At 40.3% G+C, this 20,835-nt stretch overlaps 1 protein-coding gene across 4 annotated transcripts in view; it reads right to left on the reverse strand.

The window, feature by feature from the left end:
- Positions 1-20,835, reverse strand: part of LOC124481207 (paired box protein Pax-7-like) — a 46,112-nt gene that overhangs the window by 21,120 nt on the left and 4,157 nt on the right. For all 4 annotated transcript variants that reach the window (XM_047041086.1, XM_047041085.1, XM_047041084.1 and 1 more), the window contains one exon: positions 4,479-4,678. In XM_047041086.1, coding sequence (XP_046897042.1) covers positions 4,479-4,678 — 200 coding nt within the window. The remainder of the gene's footprint in view (positions 1-4,478; positions 4,679-20,835) is intronic.

Raw genomic sequence — 20,835 nt, forward strand, 5'->3', positions numbered from 1 at the left:
ACGCACATCCTGAACGGCACACATACACATGCATTCACAAACACATTCAGTACATACACGCACGCACGCACACACACACACACACACACACACATACAGTACAGCCTTCCTGACATGCATGTATCCCTGACACATCTTTCCACATTTATGTAACTCATCCCAGTTTTGTAGGATATCCCAATACTAGATGTCTTGTTAGGAGAACTGTGTTTGATTGAGTCCAGATTGTTCTGGATTCCACTTTGTTTAACTGGACAGAACACCTATAGTAGAGTGGGTGAGTGAGTGACACTAGAAAACTGGTGGAGCCGATCTACAATCAGTACAAAGAAGCCAAGTAGTACCCCACGATATATGGCAGAAACTGACTTTAGATACCCCACTGTCCCTACTTCCCCACCTACCTCTCCCTTTCTCTCCCCCTCTGCCTCTCCATTCCTCCTTCTGCTATCCCGGGTTGGTGCTATGCTAATTAACGTAGCTTGGAGTGTGAATTGGAAAGTGGAGGGGCGGATTAGCTCGATAAGTATCAAGAGTGAGAGAGAGACTGAAAGAAATTCATTTAAATTCTAATAATAAACCCCTCTGTTTGAACACTCTCACTGGTACAGGGCTGCTGCTTCCGACTCGCCGATCAACACAAATCCCATTTGTTCCTTTGTGGCACCACAAAACAAATGACTCAGAGGAGGTGCTTTAACTTGACTTTGCTTGCTTGCGACTTTGTATGGGCATAATTGCACTACAAGGCTTTGTGCATGTACCTCTGGTTTAAGCAAAGGTAATCAAGGTTAAGTTGTTTTCTGAGATGTAGAAGCTATAAAACTAAAATGATTCATTTATAAATATAGCCTGTTTAGCTAGCCCATGTTATAATCCACTAACTGGACTGTACCATACTTTTGACATAATACTACTAGACCTACACATTATACAGGGACAACTATTTTTTATCTCTCGCTTTAGCCCTAGTGCAGTTGGATAGCTCTTCACCCTCACAAAGCTGTCAATTTCACGAACAGCCAACATTCCTCTCACATATTGTGTGACGCGTACTCATGCTTTTACTGCTGTCTGTGGGGTCAAAGTGGTTATAGTGTTAGCAGGGGTGCATGTGCTTGTGTGTGTGTGTGTAACCACGCATGTGTGTAAGACAGGTAGTCAGCAGCCACAGCTCAGTCTGAGGGGTCTGGAAGCACTCATCCCTGTGGTTAGCATGGTCATGGATGAACACTCCTCATTTGTCAGTCTGAGGCAGTAAAACTGTGTGGGGACGACTGTGGCGAGCTGGTTGGTTGATGTCATTAGGCAGTGGTGGAGTCTGATGAAGACAGATGGGTTGATAATCCATGCTCTCCTGCTCTCTTTTCCCTCTCTCACTTTCTCTATATCCTTTCTTTTCTCTGCTCTATCTTAAAGTTCACTTTTCCAACTCATATTTATTTCTTAGCCTGTACCTCTTCACATTGCCCATTTTTCTTCTTTCTCTCTACAGATTTCTCCTCCTCTCAGAGAAATCATATCTTAATCTTAAAGAGCCTCCTCTGTTGTGTCCTTCCCCCACACACATGCATCACCACCAGCCCCTCACACCACCCAAGCCCTCTTTCTCACCCTCTCTCAGACATCTGGATCCTGTGTCAGGCAGCAGCTGCAACCCGAGCGTGGGTCAACAGGGCTAGTCTGCGGGTCCACACAAGCCAACAAGTCAAGAGGGTCAGACAACCTTTTCCCTCACCAATGACTCCCCTGGTACCTGACACTGGTCCTGCCCTGTCTCTGGCATCAAGGGTTAGCGTAAAAACAGATACCCCAGCAGCAACCGTTGTGGTGCACCTCCATCAGTGGCCTCTCACAGTTGGAGTCCAGGGGGAGCAGGTTTGAAGGTAACACCAGTCAAGAATGGGAGCCCATGAAGAGCTGAATCTGAGGCTCCCTCTGAGGTTGGGAAACTTTACTGGGAATATGTGAATAGAGCAGAGTCTGTTCAGTTCATTCTGCCCTGACCTCAGGTGGGACTTTTTGGAGGAAGGAATGGAGTTCTTAAAACAGGCCTTTCATTTCTATGGAGTTCCCCCTGTGGAACTAATCCAGAATGTTAATAAGACCTGTTAATCATCCTCACTATTTACAAAGATACAGCTATATTTGGCAGGGAAATGAGAGAGAACTCATGACTTTTGACAATAAACAATTTGTCGATCCATGCACTGCTTTCTCTAATTGTCCAAAAATCTATACTATCCATGAGCACTTTCTCAGTATATTTTTTTCTGTGATAAATTACATTTGCACTGACCTTCGTGAACATTTTCAAAGCCACTTCTCAAATTAGATTACACTCCAAATTCCCTAATAAAATTACTGACACAATTTATACCCTAGGCTTTCACATGACATAATTTAGCTGGAATTTATTTGCAAATATGAAAAAAGCATCTATTTTGGTCCCATATCTGGTTTCAGGGTGTCTGTGTCATATTTCTATTCGTCATTTGAATCACTATAAAAACATTGTCCCCCATTGGCCTCAAGGGTTTGTGCCGAGAGAATCCTAATCTAGCCGATTAACTTGGCTGAGAGATGATCAGACCAACTGAGTCTGGCTACAAACGTGGCCTCGTGGTCTGACTGATCCTACTCTGTGGAATACCCCACATAGTGATTAATAAAAGACAATGTAGTCTAGTGTGAATTCAGCATTCTTCCCCTAGCCCTCCCCAGAATGTAGCAAAAATAGGAATTTGTGAGTCACCACACACACAACCTTTACCACTACCAACCAAAATAAAGATATAACATTTTGAAGTCATCTCAGTATTATGTGTTAGACAACCTAAGGGCAACAATAAGATGGTCAGCAACCAAGCTCAGGTCAGGAGTGGCCAAATATCTCACTGACTGTCTCCCCATCTTCAAGAAAAGGCTCAAGATGCACTTGTTCAGGGAGTACAACGGCACTTTGGAATGTTTGTCTGGACCTGATGTTTCCTCCAGGATCACAATGACTCTTTTGAGAGACTTGTTGCTCTTGTTGATTAGTTGTAACTGACTTAAAACTATTATACTTGCTATGTAATATATTTTTGTTGCTTGCTTTTTTCCGCAGGTACACCCTTGCACTTTTTCGAGGTGCATGTTGTTTAATTGTATCTTGTTTAACTACATGCTCTTATGGTTCTTCCCCTGTGGGCCATATTTAGTTTTCACAATGTATGCTTCATGTTTTGGTTACCCACAATGTTTGGGGCTATCTCGTTGTTATGATCAGTAACCTATGCACTTTTGTAAAGCTCTCTTTTGGAAGTCGCTTTGGATAAAAGCGTCTGCTAAATGCATTAATGTAAATATCTGCTCAAGAGTGAGGTGAGTCCAGAAATGTTGGACTGACTGAGAGAAAGGAACAGCTCCTGCCCTGGTCTTATTTATTTTTTTACAAGCCTTTGATTGATTCATGTTTCTGTTGGACCAAGGGCTCCCAAGAGAGGATGAGAGATCCTCTCTAATATGCAGTGAATTTTACAAGGAGCGGCAGGCTTGAAAGTGGTGGGAAGAAATGATCCCAGCCAAGAGTTTTGGAGTGAGAAATCCATAAGGAATGCAACCCCAGCTCGTTTTATTTTTCCACCCTCCTCCTTCTCTGGAGCAAACAGCTGTTGCAATAACTCTACTGTATTTTCCCTCTGAGTTACTTAGAGAACGAAAGAACTTTGAGAGAACAGAGAGGCTGTCAAAATGTACTTAAATGAGAAGAAGAAAGAACTGTTCTTTTGCTGGTTTGGAACAGCTGGGGTCTTATGAGAGCGGTTTACGTATGTGTGAATAAAACCCAGACTTACGGTTAAATATGTAACTGGTGTTTGATAACTGCAGCTCTACGGTGAGGACATTTAAAAAGGAAATACAACTTTCTGAAACCTCAAAGATGTTGCCACAAGGAGCAGGCGTGCCAGTCAGCGTTGACAACCACAGGAAAGGGAAACACCAGCTGAACCTTCCAAAGCACAATTAACATCAACACTGAGCTGGAAGATGGAGCGTGCGGACAGAACAAACTCATCTAAGTAAAAATTAATGAACCCGTGCTTGACCTCCTACCACATTACAGCAGATCTGATGACACATTTGATACATCTAGACATTTAATAGCTGACCTCTGGCCGTGTACTCACATTGAAAACCATCTGCGTCTCCTACAGCAAGGACTAATCCTAAAGTGTATCTGATCATCCCCTCAAGGCTCTTTCATGTTTGAGCAGAGGGACAGAGCTGAGTCTGTTTTCATGAACTTGGTATAAATACGTTTTCACCCTCATAAAATGAAGTGTCATGTTGGAATGATGGATTTGTAATTAGTGCTGTATGCGTTGTATACAGTCTGTGTGTGCGTGCCATCTTGCACCCGTGTGTATTCATGCCTTCCTGTATGTGTGTGAGTATTTGGGTGTTTGGTGACTACAATATTTATAATGTCCTACCTGTACTCTGGCTTCAGTGAGCTTGGTCCTCTGGGCCAGCTCCTCCCGTGTGTAGATGTCGGGGTAGTGCGTCCTCTCAAAGGCCTTCTCCAGCTCCTCCAGCTGCTCGGCCGTGAAGGTGGTGCGACTGCGCCGCTGCTTCCTCTTCAGGGGCAGATCTGGCTCTGACTCCACATCTGACCCTTCATCCATACGACTACCTGTACCAGAGACACAGACAGCCAGAGGATATCAGCATTATGCAGGTATACGTGTGTATCGTAAATGTACATGTCAAAAAATTACTGAATGTATCGATATTGTTGTACAGTCATATACTCTAACTTTTAAATTGTAAGGACTGTACATATATTACTTCTATATTAAGACTATACAGATTGGAAAATCGGTTATGATTGCATCAAGCAGAAAGTGCATGGACTCACAGTTTGAATACACCTTACATACATGGACATATTATTTCAGAGGGAAGCAGAGGAAGATGTGAAGCTTCAGTTGACATGGACTCCTAGGGTTCTTCTAAAGGGGATATCATTTCACTGTGCTGTATATAATTTCATTGTGTGGTTATTTATACTAGGGAGCCTTTTTTCTGGTAAATACAATCCTGCATCAGTAAACACACATCCCAGAAGCCCCTGGGGCATGGAGCTGAGTTGGAAGGGGGTGCTAATCTCTCCAGACCACCTTGGCGATCCATGTACCACTATTCTTCTACCACGGCCTGGGGCAACTCAGACAAAAAACTGGCAATGTGTAAATATTCCCAATATATATATGATTGTACTTCTGATTTCATTCAATCCCCCACACACAATATATCCACACTGGTGTTTAAAATAGCGATAGCAGATTATCGGGGACACACAGCCATTCGTTGCAATTATGGCTCATCGCCTCTCGTTTGTCACATTTGGTGGCGAGTTTAAGAAGACAGATAAGCCTCAATTGTTTTGCAAAAAATGTGTAAATGATGACGTAAATAGAGCAAGTGGTGATGCGACATTACCACATAGTACTCATTTGTTGAGTGACAAGACGGGAATTACATCCCTTTTCTATCGAATGGAAAAGAGTGCTTATCAGCAACTTCAAGCCAGTTGGACTTTATATCACAAAGCTGACATTATTAGATGCCTCTGCTTCTTCTGACCACTGTTGTTTGAGGAAGGAACACAAGTAGTATGTTCTACATACAGTGATGTCAATTTACAACCAGGTCTGTGTCTTTGGTTTGTCTGTCCGTCAATCTGTCCGTTGGTCAGTCCAGCCTATTTGTCTGCATCTACCGACCCTCAACCGTGAGAGGTCTACAAGGACACTCTTTCTCATTCCGCCTGAGTTTAATGGTCTCTTATTTATTTCCAGTGGTTTGGGGGCAGTGTGGAGGCTGATCCCTCTCCAAAATCATACCCCTTGGCAGCCTGCAGAGGCTCAGCTCTCTAGACACAGGCCCCCTAATCCAGCCCATGGCTTCGCTCTGCGTTTAAGCCATTCCACATTAGGGATGGCTGCAGTGCCGGCTCCCCCTGCTCCTCATAGATATGCATGGAGCTGAGGATGGGGTTGGGAGGGTGTGGGGTTGGCAGGGGGTAAGAGGAAACACCGAGGAGCAGGGGCAGCCTTGGGGATGGAGGAGAGGAGGGGGGTGCGGTTCTCAGACTGCCCCCTCTGTGCAATTGCGATTATGGGAGTTGAGGGGGCGATGCTGGCATTGCAGTAGAAGGGGAGAGGGGGATGAATAGAGAGGAGAGGTTCGAGGAAGGAGATGGATGTACTGGAGGAGGGAGGTATGTATAAAGGGGTAGAGGGGAAGAGAGAAACCGTAAGTAGGTATAAAAAAGAAGGAAAGCCTGAAAGTGATAGAGGGAGGGAAATGTAGATGGGGAGAGGGGATGGAATGTCACTGTCCCTTCTTCTTCCATGTTCTCTCTAAGAATTTACGACAATTGCTCTGACACTGCTTGGATCCACAACACGCCTTCCAATCTTTACCCAGACATGGCCATCTTTTAAACGTGGTCTTTGTAGTGTGGCCATGGGTTGAGGTGCCCGCTCAACATGATGATGCTGGACCAGAGTTTAGAAGAAATATCTACCCTTAGCACAGAGCTGTGGGACACAAGATTGCTAAAGATTTATTTGGTGGCAAGTAGGAAATAGATGGTTTTGACCTCACATAAAAACGACTGCCACTGGAAATACTCCAAAGTCTTCATTGGAGGCACAATAAAACTGGGATGATGGTGTTCAAAGCAGATTATACAGATAAAGTAAAAGTGTGCATGCTGGTGTCTGTGGTGCAGCATCCTGTCTGTTCCTGTCATGATTGTCTCAGGGTCCCTCTGGGGACAGTAGAGACACACAGACTGTGGCGAGGTGTGGCTGAGACCTCTAATGACAGCTCTAACCAGCTCTAACTCCTGGGTAAACAAAATCCAAGTTGGTATGCAACAAGAAGCTCGTAAGGCTCACTTATGTCGGAAGTAATCCTTTAACATGTCAGGTTTTGAACTACGTTTTCTCACAGCAATTACTGTCACGTCAGACAGCTTCAGATAATAAGGTATTCAGTACACCACAAATAAACATAACATAGATGACAAAGATGTTTAGGAGATTAGATGTAGCAATTTCACCATGATTTTCTATCAACTGGAGTTCCATTTTTTGGGGGGTTTATTTGTTTGTTTGAAAGACAATATTCACATGTAGGCAGAACATGTAAAGTTAGCATCATGGAAAAAACAAAACATAAAGAAATAGCCAATCAAACTGGCTTAGACTCTGGGCTGGCTTCGTAGTTTAATTAAACAAGGAATTATGGGATTAGATGAGGACTCTCATTACAGGCCACTGGAGGAGTCTCGCCGTTGATGTCTTTTTGTCTCCCCCCCTAAAGCTCACGCTTGAGAATTCTCAACGGATTACATGTGGCCGCAGGACATGAGGCCGCATTAATTAAATCAATTCCTACACCATTTTCTACTTCACCAAAGATTCGTTTTTCCAAAACTGGCCAACACTGAGGTAAATATACCCTTATGTGATTTTAAGACAAATCTGTACGTTGAATTGCTCTTTGTTTTTTGATGGGGTGGGGAAGGGGGTGGCAGCAAAGCGATTTTCTATTAACACGCCATGACAACACTTGAGGCCTATACGGATGGCTGTAGATCACTTTCCAAAGGCACCCCAGAGTCCTAAGGGTGGCTGCAGCCTTTCATTCCAGGGACAGCATGGAATTTATTTGTTTTCTTCTACATGCTGTTGGATTTAGGGAAGAAGGTGGAGTATGCAGGGCAGGGGGTGGAGTGGAGCAGAGCTGTATCCATTGTTGCTTTTCAACACTCTCTATGTATCTGTCTCTCTTCCTCTTGCTTGTTTTGCCTTCCTCTCTTTCTTACCCTCTCTATATCTCTCTCTATCTCTCTCTCTGTTAGTCCACATGGAGCTCAGAGAGCTTTTGGCCTTTTGTCAAAGTCAAATCTGTTTTGGAATCATCTTACCACTTTGGTTTGTTTTAAACTTCATTTATTTATGAATCCTTTGTCCTTTTTGGAATTGTCTTGCTTTCTATGCTTTTGCAAACCTAGAAACCTCTGAATCTGAATTAAAGATGCTGGCAGAGCAACTCAGGATTCTCTGTCTGCATAACTGATGAGTATGTGTTTGGCTATTGCTTCGCTTGCGTTGTCCCGCAGACAACTACCTCAACGCTGCTCAAGTCCGATATCAAATGTCAACAGTGCCTCCATGGAGCCTTCAGTGGCAGGACAATGAGAAGGCAGTAGAAGATAAAATAAAGTTTGACAGCCCGCTGGAACTGGGAGGTCAGCGCCTCTCTCTTGCCGATAATGGAGCCGGAGATTATGGTAATGAAACAGACGTCGGAGCTGATAGAGAGGCTCAACCTGGACCTCATCTTTGTCTCGGCCAGATCCCATGATTGGCATGCTATGTCTTATCACGCAAATGGGACTATGGCGAGCTCCCTCGGTATAGGGGACACGGGCGAATGTGCCACAGCATAAATAAAAAACATATGCTGCTCCCGTGCTTTGATTTCACTAAAGACCCATCGGTTACAGTGCCATGGGCTGTGTAAAGCTATCTTGCCTTTTGTGTGCAATACATGGCACCAGGATATGATGTATCATGATCATTGCACATACACAACAAATTGAATACAAATGTTCAAGTCAAATGTAAAGCTGGTCATCAAATCTTTAAGTAATAAGGAGCCTTTGATCATTAAATAGTGATAGTTGCAATTCCATTCTAAAGTTCTGGGGAAAATGATAAAATATTAAAGTCTCAACGTTTATCACCAAATTAGAGGCTAATTAAGTATCTCTGAGTGTGAACACTCCTCCAGGGTCCGTGGCATTCTCAAATGCCATATGTTTGCAACTAAATGATTAAAGTACATTCCCAACCTTCTTAATTAGGAATCAATCTAAAACATAATCAAAATGAACATTAGCTAAATTGTCTTGTTTTACTTTAATTAAATAAGACTATTAATTACATTAAGAACTGGTGTTTCCCAATGGGATCATCTTGTTGTGATAGCAGGAATCAATTGCTTCTGGTGGGTACAGTGAGGACAGGCAATGTTTCTCCACAATGACGTACTACAGTCGTAGACATGCATTTGAATCTTGAATTCCCTACGGGATTGATGAAGTGAATTGAATTGAACGTGCTAACGTATGTTACTTTGTTCTATACATTTTCTATTGGGCCCAGGGGGACCATTTTTATTTATTTATTCAAACACAAAACCATGGATAGTGTGTATAGCCATGTTGAATATATTTAAGTCACTTCACATGAAACAAGAGGTTGGGAAACTTAAAGATAGCTCCTACCACTTTTCAGAAATTGAAAGCTTTGGGAGGGGTGCAGCTTGTAGGTAAAATATTTCATTTTTAACTAAACATTTTCAACTGACATTTCTTCAAGAAAATACATACGGTTAAATACCACAAGATGGTAACTGATAGAACGTTGCACGAATCATAACAATGGTTTTTGTTTTGTTGACTGTTGGCACCAGCATGTTGGTTACAGATTTTTTACCAAGATGGAGGGACAAAGGCTGACAGAACTCTGGAGAGCAGCATGAACTCATTATAGGTCATTTTGAAAAGCATATTAGTTCCAGTATAATTACAATCAAGCTCGGGTTTCAGTTTGTACACAAGCAATGACCAAGCCTTAGCTAACTGAATAATTCTACCATGCTTTACAAAAACGCTTTCTCCTCAATAATCACTATGGTGTTCCTGCATTAAAAAGAACAAGTAGTACATAGTACACGTACAATTTGTTGTTGCCATTGTGCAGCCATTCTCTTTGTTTGGGAGTTTACAGAGAAGGCGTGGTGTTATTGTACAAAAAGCCCATTCTAAACTGCTATCTCTGACATACATCTGTTTCTCTAGAATCAATTTGGACCTGGGGATAGATTTACCCAAACCTGCTTCCCCTCATGACTACTGGAGATCTGAAGTTCAGTTACTAGTCTGCAGAGCAGTACAGAGAATGAGGAAGGAAATGGACAAAAGGAGGATCTGCTTGATATCAGGTTGTTGTTCTAAAGAAGCACAATGTTTCTTCAAGGCAATATTTTCAATTCTTTCAAATCTAAGTGAGGGTTTCTCAATTAGCACATGTTCATTTTCCACAACCCATAAATGATGTATGGCCTCATACTTTTCAATCTGCGCACACATTGTCTTTCCTTTTCATTTCTTAATATTGAAGAGAAACTAGAAACTATGAGAAAAAAGCGACACAAGAGAATAGCTCAAATATTTGGGGTGGGAGGATGAAGTTGCTGGATGGTCCTACAAACACAAGCGTCCACAACAATTATGCTTTTTCTTATTTTTCTTTCACTTTCATCCAAGTTTGGAAGGAAGAGAATGAAAAGAAGGAGTGGTGATGGTCTTTTGGGCATCTTGTCATGTGTCTGAAGGCTCCTTGGACCCCTTTTTATTTCTGTCCACTGAATTTGTGTGAGTGTGCACTCACCTTAAACAACAGAGAGAGTCTGGGGCCTCCCAACCCTTTCAGGACCAATAGAGGCAGCACCTCAGGGGGCCGCTGGGCCCTGAAAAGAGGGCTGACAACCCTGCGGAGCTCCGCAGGGCATCAATAAACGCTGACATATTGACTCTCTGTACCCAGGCACCGCAGCAAAGTGCTGCCTGCATATTAAACAATTAAAAGGTCAGACAGAGCAAAAATAAAAGGGTTGGCAGTTGGAGGAACGTGCTTGTGTGTTTTTGATGAGTAAAGGAATGTTCTCGTAATTAATCAATATTCCTTTTTAATTCGTTTAAACAATTCTCCTAAAATGTTAACAGCACATAAGTGTTATACTCCCAAGTTATATTACTATTACATTATAGCGGTTTACAATTGAATGACAATTCCTACTTTCAGAAGAACAACAGTTGCCACCATGAGAAGAGCTGAGGAAACTTTATCAACAGAAACTAGAGTGCTAATTGTGTTTTGATTAATTTGGTCTGCGTTGAATAGCAGGTGTCTATTTACAGCTGAGCTCTCTCCATTGCACTGAACGCAAAGCTGTCATTTTCTGGTATCAAGAACTCGCTAATTGAGGTCAGAGCCAAAGTAATACAATTATGAAGAAGCACAAAAGGATGCTATGCAAAATCTGCCAAATTGTCACCAAAACCTGATACACCAACAAAGAGCACAACATTCAACTGGGTCCAAAATGTAAGAAACTGAAGCTGGGACAAGAGCTATACTGTATAGTTACAGTATGTTGCTTTCTGAATAACTACATAATGTTAACTTTAAAGCACTACAGCAAACATTGTGTGTATTGTGCCTTGAAAGTTTTAGAAGCAACAAAAAACAGGGGGGTCCCAGAGCAAGCTACCCCTAGTATCTACTCACCCCTTACACCCTTCGCCATACTTATTTTGTAATAACCTATACCCCTGATACCGCTTTAATTACATTGCAATTTAATGTATCTTCAATGTCAATGGGTACTGCTATGTAGCTGCATGGTCGTTAATGTAACCTTAATGTCAAGTGTTTCCATTACATTTATTCACAGCATTGCAAGACACTTCGCAACCAAACTGTGTCCTCTCAGAAAATGGCACTTAGAACTGAAAATGAACTCAATCCAGCCCTCACAATGATGTATGCCTTATCATGGCATTATGACTTGGAAAAATAACACTTATTAAATACACAGCCTTTATCTGGTTTTCCCCCAGCAGTGGCATGCATGTGTCTTTTTTCTGATAAAAACAGCCTTATAACAAAAACTGCTGAGTGTCAATACAAACACTGATGTAGATTAAGACTGGTGGAAAATATATTAATAAAGAGGCATATCATATATACAAATGAAAGCCCTTAGTGGACAGCTCGGGGCTTAAGAAAGCAAATGCGAAAAGTTTTAAAAAGCAAAGAATAATCTTATTTATAAAAAAGCAGATTAATAATCATAGTAGAGGGTTTCTTACCCCTGCAAACAAAATAAGTGAATTGGGCTTGTTGAGTCTCTTTAAAGATTATGGTTAAAAGGTGCTTTGAAATGCACCCCCGATACATTTATTTCAGGAGGAGGAGATAACTGAGCACTTGATCTGGTGGCTTGTCATTCCACTGGGAGTGCAGAGTCTTAAACCCAGAAGATAGAAAAGCAACTCTTCTTGTGTCTGTTCTTTTCAGGCAGATCTGACAACCACTGGGTGAACCAATGGTCAAATGATGACTAAAAACAGAGATGATCATAAGAATGCCTGACTGTACCAATTGTATTTTAAAAAGCAAGTACGTCAATAACACATTAATGATTAAATCTGTCAATTTTTTTTAAAGCCTGAATATTGAAATTATCTTGATTTAGATCCTGAAACTAACTGTGGAATTCAGAAGGGATAAATGGAGATGTTGTTTTGGAAGAGGAGGGAGAAAAGGCATGAGTGTGTGTGTGTGTAGCCTGGGGAGAAAGTGCCACTGGATGCATAAATAAGCCCATTAGTTAAAACTGTAAGACAAGCTCCCTGTTTGAAGCTGATGCCCCCCCACCCCCATCCTCCAGCGGCTGGCCAGCCCTACTGCTGTTCACACACTGGCCACCACATTCAACATTCAACTCAGTGGAAAAAATCTGTGCAAATTTCTGATTTGCAACACTCTGGGAACATGTTTATTGTCTTTGTGCAAAGTGCAAAACACACATATAAATAAAGCAGAGGAGAAAGATTCCAGGGCAAAGCAGCTAAAGAGCAGAAAATGGGAGATTTTATGGCCGTAAGTGGCGTGGGTGGATGGTGATTTTTAAACCATTGGACCATGTTGTTAACTGCTAATCACTAATCAGCGTTGTGAAATTGGGCAAACGTTTGTGTCCTTAATTATGTATGTCATGCCCCTTTTGTAATAAAATTAGCTTGAGATTATGGTGGTTCATTTTAAGGACACGTACTGGGAAAAAGAAGACAGTGTTTGTTGACAGTCAGGAATAAAGCAACGTTTGAGGTTAGTTGTGATAAAGGTGACTTTCAATAAGAATGTAAAAGAATTTGAGAATGTTAAAGCTACAAGAACCTTATTAGAAGTAGACGCACTATTACCTATATTTCAGGAACTGAAAAAGATTACACAATATTTCAAGGTATTATAAAGAAATATTTTCTTTCTCTGCAAATATGACAGAAGTGTACTTGTTCACCTTCAACTTCCAAGCTACATATCTCAACATCAGTCCATGGCCAGGTCGCAGTTGTAAATGAGAACTTGTTCTCAACTAGCCTACCTGGCTAAATAAAGGTAAAATACATAAATAAAATAAAATCAGTCATTTTGTGAGGTGATCAGGATTCTCCACTCAAACCATCATCCACTAACCCTTTTCCAGGACGAAATAGCAAGTTTATGATGTCTGTTTTTACCTTATAATGTTTATAATGTTATGGAATACAAGTGTTTTCTTACTTATTTCATTCTTTATGAATGTCTCGTAAAGTGAGTGATCTATACAATAAACAATAGGCAAACTTTAAGAGACAGGTTTATGGTCAAATAAAAGACTTTGGTTTGAAAGGCTATTTACGGTCTTTTCAGATTATCACTTAATTCCCAAAATGTTGTGTCCATATAACAAAGCATCAGTAGAATACATTTTAACTGAGTTCTGTCTAAAATGTTTAATCAAGCAAGAATAATAATAATTTTCCTTCCTTTTGTTTCACTTCCTTACACCCATATCATACCAGGCCTCAAACTTTTTATATTTACTTGTAGTTCACGTAAATCTCATAGACGGGGGATGGATGTCAATATCACAAATACACTAACGGGTTCAGATTTGGAAATGTTCAAGTAGACCAGAAATTACTAGCAACACACTTTAAACAAGTGATACAGACTTTCGTAAAACAGAAAGGTTGTGTTTTGTTGATTCTCAGTTGTGTCTTTGTTGTAGTATTTGAAGTACCAGTACTCATATCAATACACATCTGGATTTTAATCGATTTTGTCAGCTAATCATATTGGATATATATATTTTATAACCTCATTGTACAGAAAACTAGGACTAAAGGCTACAGAGGACACATGAGCTGTGTTTCCTTAGTTAGGGTTAACACTTCCAGACTGTTCATACTGGTGTCATTGCTTTGTGGGGGACTGGTTGGAACTTGACTCAAGAGTTGCCTCTTTACAATTATGCTCAACATCTGATTCAACAACAACTAACACACTGACTCCTCTGGCAATCGTGGACTATAACTTGGCCTAAGAACAAAGTTTCTCAAGCAAAGAGAATACCACCATTCCAAAAAGCCACTTATCACACATTCAAACAAAATATGAAGCGCAACGCTCTAGTTCAACCGTGAAAAGGGTGTGAGAGCATAAGTAAACGTTTGTCTCTCTCCCCTCTATTGCGATTAGCATATTCCCTCTCAGTGTCGTGACACCTGCTGCCCAGAGTGGGCGTGCAGAACACAGGGCTTTACTTCAAACACACCAAAAGACCAGCAAACTGCCGCATTGACTAGACCAGAGCAGCCCCAGATTGGACCCCTCCTACTGCAGATGTACATTAATGCAAAGAAGTAGAAATACCAACCGGCACGGCAGCTCAGAGAGGAAACCTTGCTTTTTTGAACATTACCGTTGTCTAGCTCAATCGTGTCAGTTTGAGGGAGTCTTTTCAAAGGTATTCATGCATCTGCTTTTAAGACACAATGGCAGCTAGTTTATAAACTGTCAGCCTGGTTGCCTAAAGCCTTTGGTTCCTATTGTTTCCTTTGCCTTAATAAACATTTGGAGGAGTTCATCAATGTGAATAGCCATTGGAGTGGGGATGAGGGGCCAAAGACACAAAACAGCAAATGGTTCTCTTCCCCCCTTTAAATGATTTTTTCTTTTTCAAAGTGAGTGGGCAGCCAGACAGGCTTATTCGGGCCAAACCTCCAAAAGACTGCACAGGGAAGAAACACTGTCACAGACACTGGCTTGAACACAAGTAAAGTTTTTTCATTAAACTTTTTACATACACACAATCCTGTTTACACATATTATACATATACAACTGAGCCATAAACAACATACAGTAATTTTACTCTTTTAAACAATGTGATTGAGAATTATTCTTTTTTGCAAACACAATATCCAGCTGAGTCACATAAGACATCATTTTGAAGTGAAGATCATGACTTTGAGGTTTGGATGTTTGGATGACTTTAATACACCCCCTCCATATTTCACTATAGCATGCAAAATAAGTGGCGCAAATTACATTAAAGCAATGATTTAGAAATAGCCATTAATCCACTTTCATACCTTTCAGCAGCATGAACATTTATTTGCAACCAAAATGTAAGGGCTTAATGGGTGCTTAAATCTCTGTATATTTAAGGCCCTATTAGAATGGATTGGTGCATTGTGAATACTGTTCACAGAACACGATTTGCTCAAAAGAGTTGATGCAGAATTCCATAAAATGGACAAATAAATATTGACATTATAACACAGATCTTATTTTCTCCACTAAGAATCTAGATTTGTTTCAAATACTTTATTGTCCTTACTAGCAAAGTAATGAACCGGCATGCCTGTAAATGTACAATAAGTCTAGTTAAGCCTATCTAGGACAAATTATTGGGGTAATACTTGTCGACCAAGTGTCACTGTGTCATTGTTCAGTAATGTTTCTACCCTCACGTGTCACTCCATAGTGTTCAGACTTGGGTACTCTGACTTGCAAAAAGGTAACTATCATATCTCACTTTTGCTTCTGCTAATCATCATCTTTCAATCACTCACATCGCAAGTGTGTGGTACACACAGTGCATTTAGATTAACTTGCTTGTATACTGAGTTGAATTCACTCTACAGCGACTCCAGATGGTGAAATTGGGTTAAACTAAAACCATGTCATGGTACAATTCTTACAAGTGCCACGGTCTCACTCACTATAATGCCTTCTTTCCCACTTGTCAATACATTTGCTAAATCTTTCATCTTTGACATGATCAGAACAACTGCAAAATCACAAAAAAGCTAGGACATAGATGATCCACACAGGTAATATTTCTGTGGAATTTCTTCAATTCAACTCAGCTGAATGTGTCTTCAATACAACATTTTATATTTGAGGGTCTTTTATAATGGTGGACATGTAGTTAAAGCACATGGTGAGCTTGAATGTTCTTGTGGTATGAAGATTATATGGTTCCAACCTGTGCACTGTGAGCTCGTCATGGTCCTGTCATTATAGGCTAGGTGTAGGATGAAAGAGTTTTCAATACCTTTTCTACCTTGAGCCTTCTCTCCGGGTTTCCCAGATGAATTACATGGGACAGTGAAATGAGTTGGATTTAACTGAAGCCATCCAGACCTCGGGAGCCCATGAAAATCCCTATACACAGTGGTGTCTAATAAACCAAGTCATGCGCAAAATATCAAGTTAACCCGTCAGACAGGCAAATAAAATCGGAAACTACTCCTGTATTTGAAATATTGAGTTATCAACCCTTATAGGCCATTTTCCTTTATGTGAAGATAATGTAAAATAATGTATGGTAACTAATTTGAATCTCTGCAACATATTTTACCATGGCCCTTATTACTCAAATGATAAAAATACACAATCAAGTTGAAAAGGACAGTTACACACTACACGTTTGCAATATTGACACATCATCATCATGGGAGACTTCCAAAATTATTGTTATGTCTCCCCAAGCACTCAACAAAGAGCAGTGATGGAGTGACATTTTCAATGAATTTGTGTAGCCATATTTGTATTCCTTACAATTTGTATGTTTTCTATTGTCCTCTTGGCTATCGTTTGCAAACGGAGCTTAATAGTTACCCGAGGCTTCTGACTGCCCTGAACCTCTTTTTTACCATTTGGTCTTTGTGAAATGCTTCTCTATTGTTAGCTGATCAGCCTCCCATTGGGCCACCAGACAAGATTCTTGGCATTTTGTCGGCCAAATGAAAGCGGGATTAAGGAATGGCTACTGAACACTCCATGGCAAAGAAGTGGGCTGCTATTCTCCCATTCACAATCCCTTCCCAGTTTAGTAGCTCTTCTTTAGATATATTTGTTTTCTCAATGACACCATTGATGCTGCTCGAAAAGACACGGAAAAAGCTAAATCAACAAGGGGTGGTAGCGCCTACATGTTCTAAAATTGACAATTTAATGCAACTAGTCCCTCTTGTTAATTTACACTTCAAAAGTTGAGTGGTTGTGTTTATCGAGGGTGCCTTGGACATCCAGATATATTCTGTAATTCAGGCAAAGAGTAAGATCTTAAAACCATGAATAAGGCTACACCTTTCTAAAAGTAGGCTACATAACATAGAACATTGTAAGGACGCACTTTGTTAGAGTAGGCAAAAGTTTTCCTCGCTATTTTTTATGTCTTCCCATCTAAAATTCCCCCATCAACGTATGACCTTTAAAAGTAACTTACAACTGAAATGCATTTCAAGTTAATTAAGAAATGTTTTCCTAGAGTCAAAGCTAAAAAGATAAAAAATACTATAGCCATACTATAATATCATGATTAGATGTGTGTTTAGGGTCGCGGTTAGACTACATTCTTAGGCTGTTAGAAAGGATTAGGGTATACATGACTTTATGTTGAGGAAATAGTTAATGCCTAACAGCAGACCTTTTAATTTTCCAAACAATCCAAAAAAGGAGGTTGTCCATTTAAAACCCACTAGAGATCCAAGAAGTATGAGGTTGTAGCATGTGCTCCCAGATAGGCCATGTCCCACATGGCAAAAATGCTTTAATTAATAGACAGGCAAGCTTGAAAGCAGCACTGGCAGTCTGTAATATGATGAACTCCCATTGTGGCGATGTCACCACGAATGTTTCTGATAAGCAAAAGCACCCAAGGATCAAAGACTATAAGCCTCTCAATTTCCTCTAGCCGCTTCTACTTTTCCTCACCTACTTTTTCTCCCCTCTTCTCTTTAAAATTCTGTAACACACAACACAAAATCCCTTTCATGACAACCACAGGGTCCACCTCAGGTTAGCGGGTCACCAGAGCTTTTTTTTATCTAATTGCGTATTAATATTCGACGTGATAAAGGGGCTTAGTTATTTCTCAATGTCTTAATAAATTGACAGTAGCCTACGTAATTTCTCATCAATGACTATATTTCCCAACTCCGCCGATGACATCCAAGACTCTAAATCTTTAAGAAAAAAAATTCTAAATTATGTCCTAGCGTGCATGGTGGGCGTTCTCCTCTGAAATAGTGGTGTTCAAAGCGAAGACCCTGCTTTAGGTAGGCTGTCTGTCAATATAGCCTACCTTAAAAATTGAAGAAAAAAACAACAACAAAAAACAAAAACAATAGGACTGTCTGGAATATTTACAAATGGGTGTCCAAAGACGCAAGATCAACATAAATGTGAATACGTTGTTTAATATGGCTACTTATTAGTTTGCCTTAAAACTCGTTGAACAATGAGTGACTTTGCCATGTTTATTTTGGGCTACTCTCAACGTTGTGCTACTCTGCTCATCGTTCGCAAGATGAAAATGCAGGCTAGCCTACTATTTACATCAAAGAGCTGTAACCTATTAAACCCTTTTGAATGCTGAATTATGGTCATTTGTTGCTGGTTTGGTTAATTTGATTTGTTCCACGAATTTCGTCACTTGGTTTATCTGGATTTCATGTAGGCTAATACGTATTTTAGGGTTTAGCTTATCCGATACACATTCAAATAATTTTGAATCTTAAAATCAGTAGGCTATTTCTAAACCTGACAGTGGAAGTAATGATTTATAATGATCTTTTCCGGTCAGCTTGTGCGAAATCCACACAAACATATCTATATTTCAACTTTAGTATATATAAAAAAAATATATAAAACTTTTATATAACATTAGCATTTTAAGGGCTATTCAAGTATTCCAAATAGCAAATAGGTCTTTGCTAATAACCCACCAATATTTAGGTGACGTTTTACTGTTAATGTGTAGGCTATTGCTTTTCTTTTCATTTATAAAGTTAGCTTCTAAATGTATTTCTAAATTAGCTTACTTATACGTCTAGGCTACTCAGGTTACAAGTTGCCTATTATGCAATATTATTTCTGCTTGTGCACACCATCGGGAGAAAAATATTTATTGCCTCTTGTTTTGGTTTTGTAGATGTTCCTAAAAAACATTGTCTCGTAAATTCCAGCAAAATTCAGATAGAGGCAACGAAGGGGGAAAGGGGAGGTTAATCCGAGTTTAATACATTGAAGCACAGTGCAGGGCCAAGGCTGTGATGATTGCGTTATCTCTACCCAACATTTGGGTCTCCCTCAATTTCAACCCAGCCAAATAGCTGGGAGAAAGTGCAGATGGAGTCACTCTCGATGCCTGAGGAAAAATGTTATTAATAGCTAAATAACTTCCTCATACTTTGACTAAATCTCTCTCACACCATTCCAGATGGATTTGTTTGAAGTGGTCTCTCGACTCATCCAGTCGATCCTTTTCTTTCAACGAAGCTCTGCGGAAATGTAACATAATGCCACTATGCACTGATTATGAATGTCGTTATTTGTATGGCGTTTCTAAACTTTTCCAGGTTTGTTTCAAACTATTTAGTAAGTCATGATAGCCCAGAATCACTGCAATAATTTGTGATTCCCAAACGTACTACTTTGGATGGATTGTGTGAAGCGCTTGTCATGTGAAATGTCGTTTGAAATTTAAAGCAACAGAGCGTGGCCGTGTCTAAGTCAAGAGGTTGAGTGACATATTCCTATCTCCATTTATCATTTCATTTGATCCCACTCACAACAGTTGCAAATCCGGGCGACTCGTTTGAAAACCTACAGGTAATCCGCCCGTTTGTTTAAGTTCGTTTGTCGACTGCCCCCTTCTACACAGGTTATTCAAGATGGGTTTTATGTTGATTTATCAAAGCGCAATTGTTCTTTATTACAATGTAGCCATGCCCCCGTATGATGAAGTGCAAACCGTGGCCTATAGAAAATATAGGTAGGCTAATAATCGACTTACGTTTGGAATGCAGATAATATAATTTTACATTGATTTTATAGGCTATATCCTACGGTGTTTCTCACTTATACCGCGTGTAGATTATGATTGTGTATAGTTTTTTTACTGCCCGAATAGCATCAATAGGCTGGCACTCCCTGCTGTCATAACTGTCTCAGAATCCTAACATGTAGTCAGAAACATTCTGCTTCTAAATCAGAGACAATATTGGCCTACATAAAAAAACTCGGAAACCCAAAGATTTTGCATTAAACAAAAATTGGAATGAATAATAGTGGATCTTCAGTAGGCCTATCTGCCTACTAGCCTACTAAAACCACCCCCGCATATTCTGTTTGCTTGCAGTCAATGAACCATGATTTACTTAAAAGTTTTCCAGATTCTAGGATGTCAGAGGCATATATTCGCAGTGATGCAATCCAAAACAAATATCAAATATATATATACACACAATCTCGAAAACTAAAAAGAAACCTAAAATCTCATGAATTTGTGCCTTAGGCTGGCCGCGAAGTGCGCCGTTTAGAGATGAAAGTGAAAAGAAATAAAAGGCTCAATTTAATCTGCTTTAAACCCCTTCAACATAACGTTTGTGCTTCAAACTCCAAGAGTGAGGGCTGATAGGGGATAAATACATTTCTTACCATGCCTGCGAGCTATAACACCCCTCTCCAACACAGACGCCCATTCAACAGACACCGGTTTCATTACGAGCTGTAATAAGTCTTAACATTATTAAATGCAAGCCGGATGATAGAATGAAACATGCAAAGAGACGGATCTTT

Source organism: Hypomesus transpacificus, chromosome 18 (assembly GCF_021917145.1).
Source record: "Hypomesus transpacificus isolate Combined female chromosome 18, fHypTra1, whole genome shotgun sequence".
NCBI classification, from domain to species: Eukaryota; Metazoa; Chordata; class Actinopteri; order Osmeriformes; family Osmeridae; genus Hypomesus; species Hypomesus transpacificus.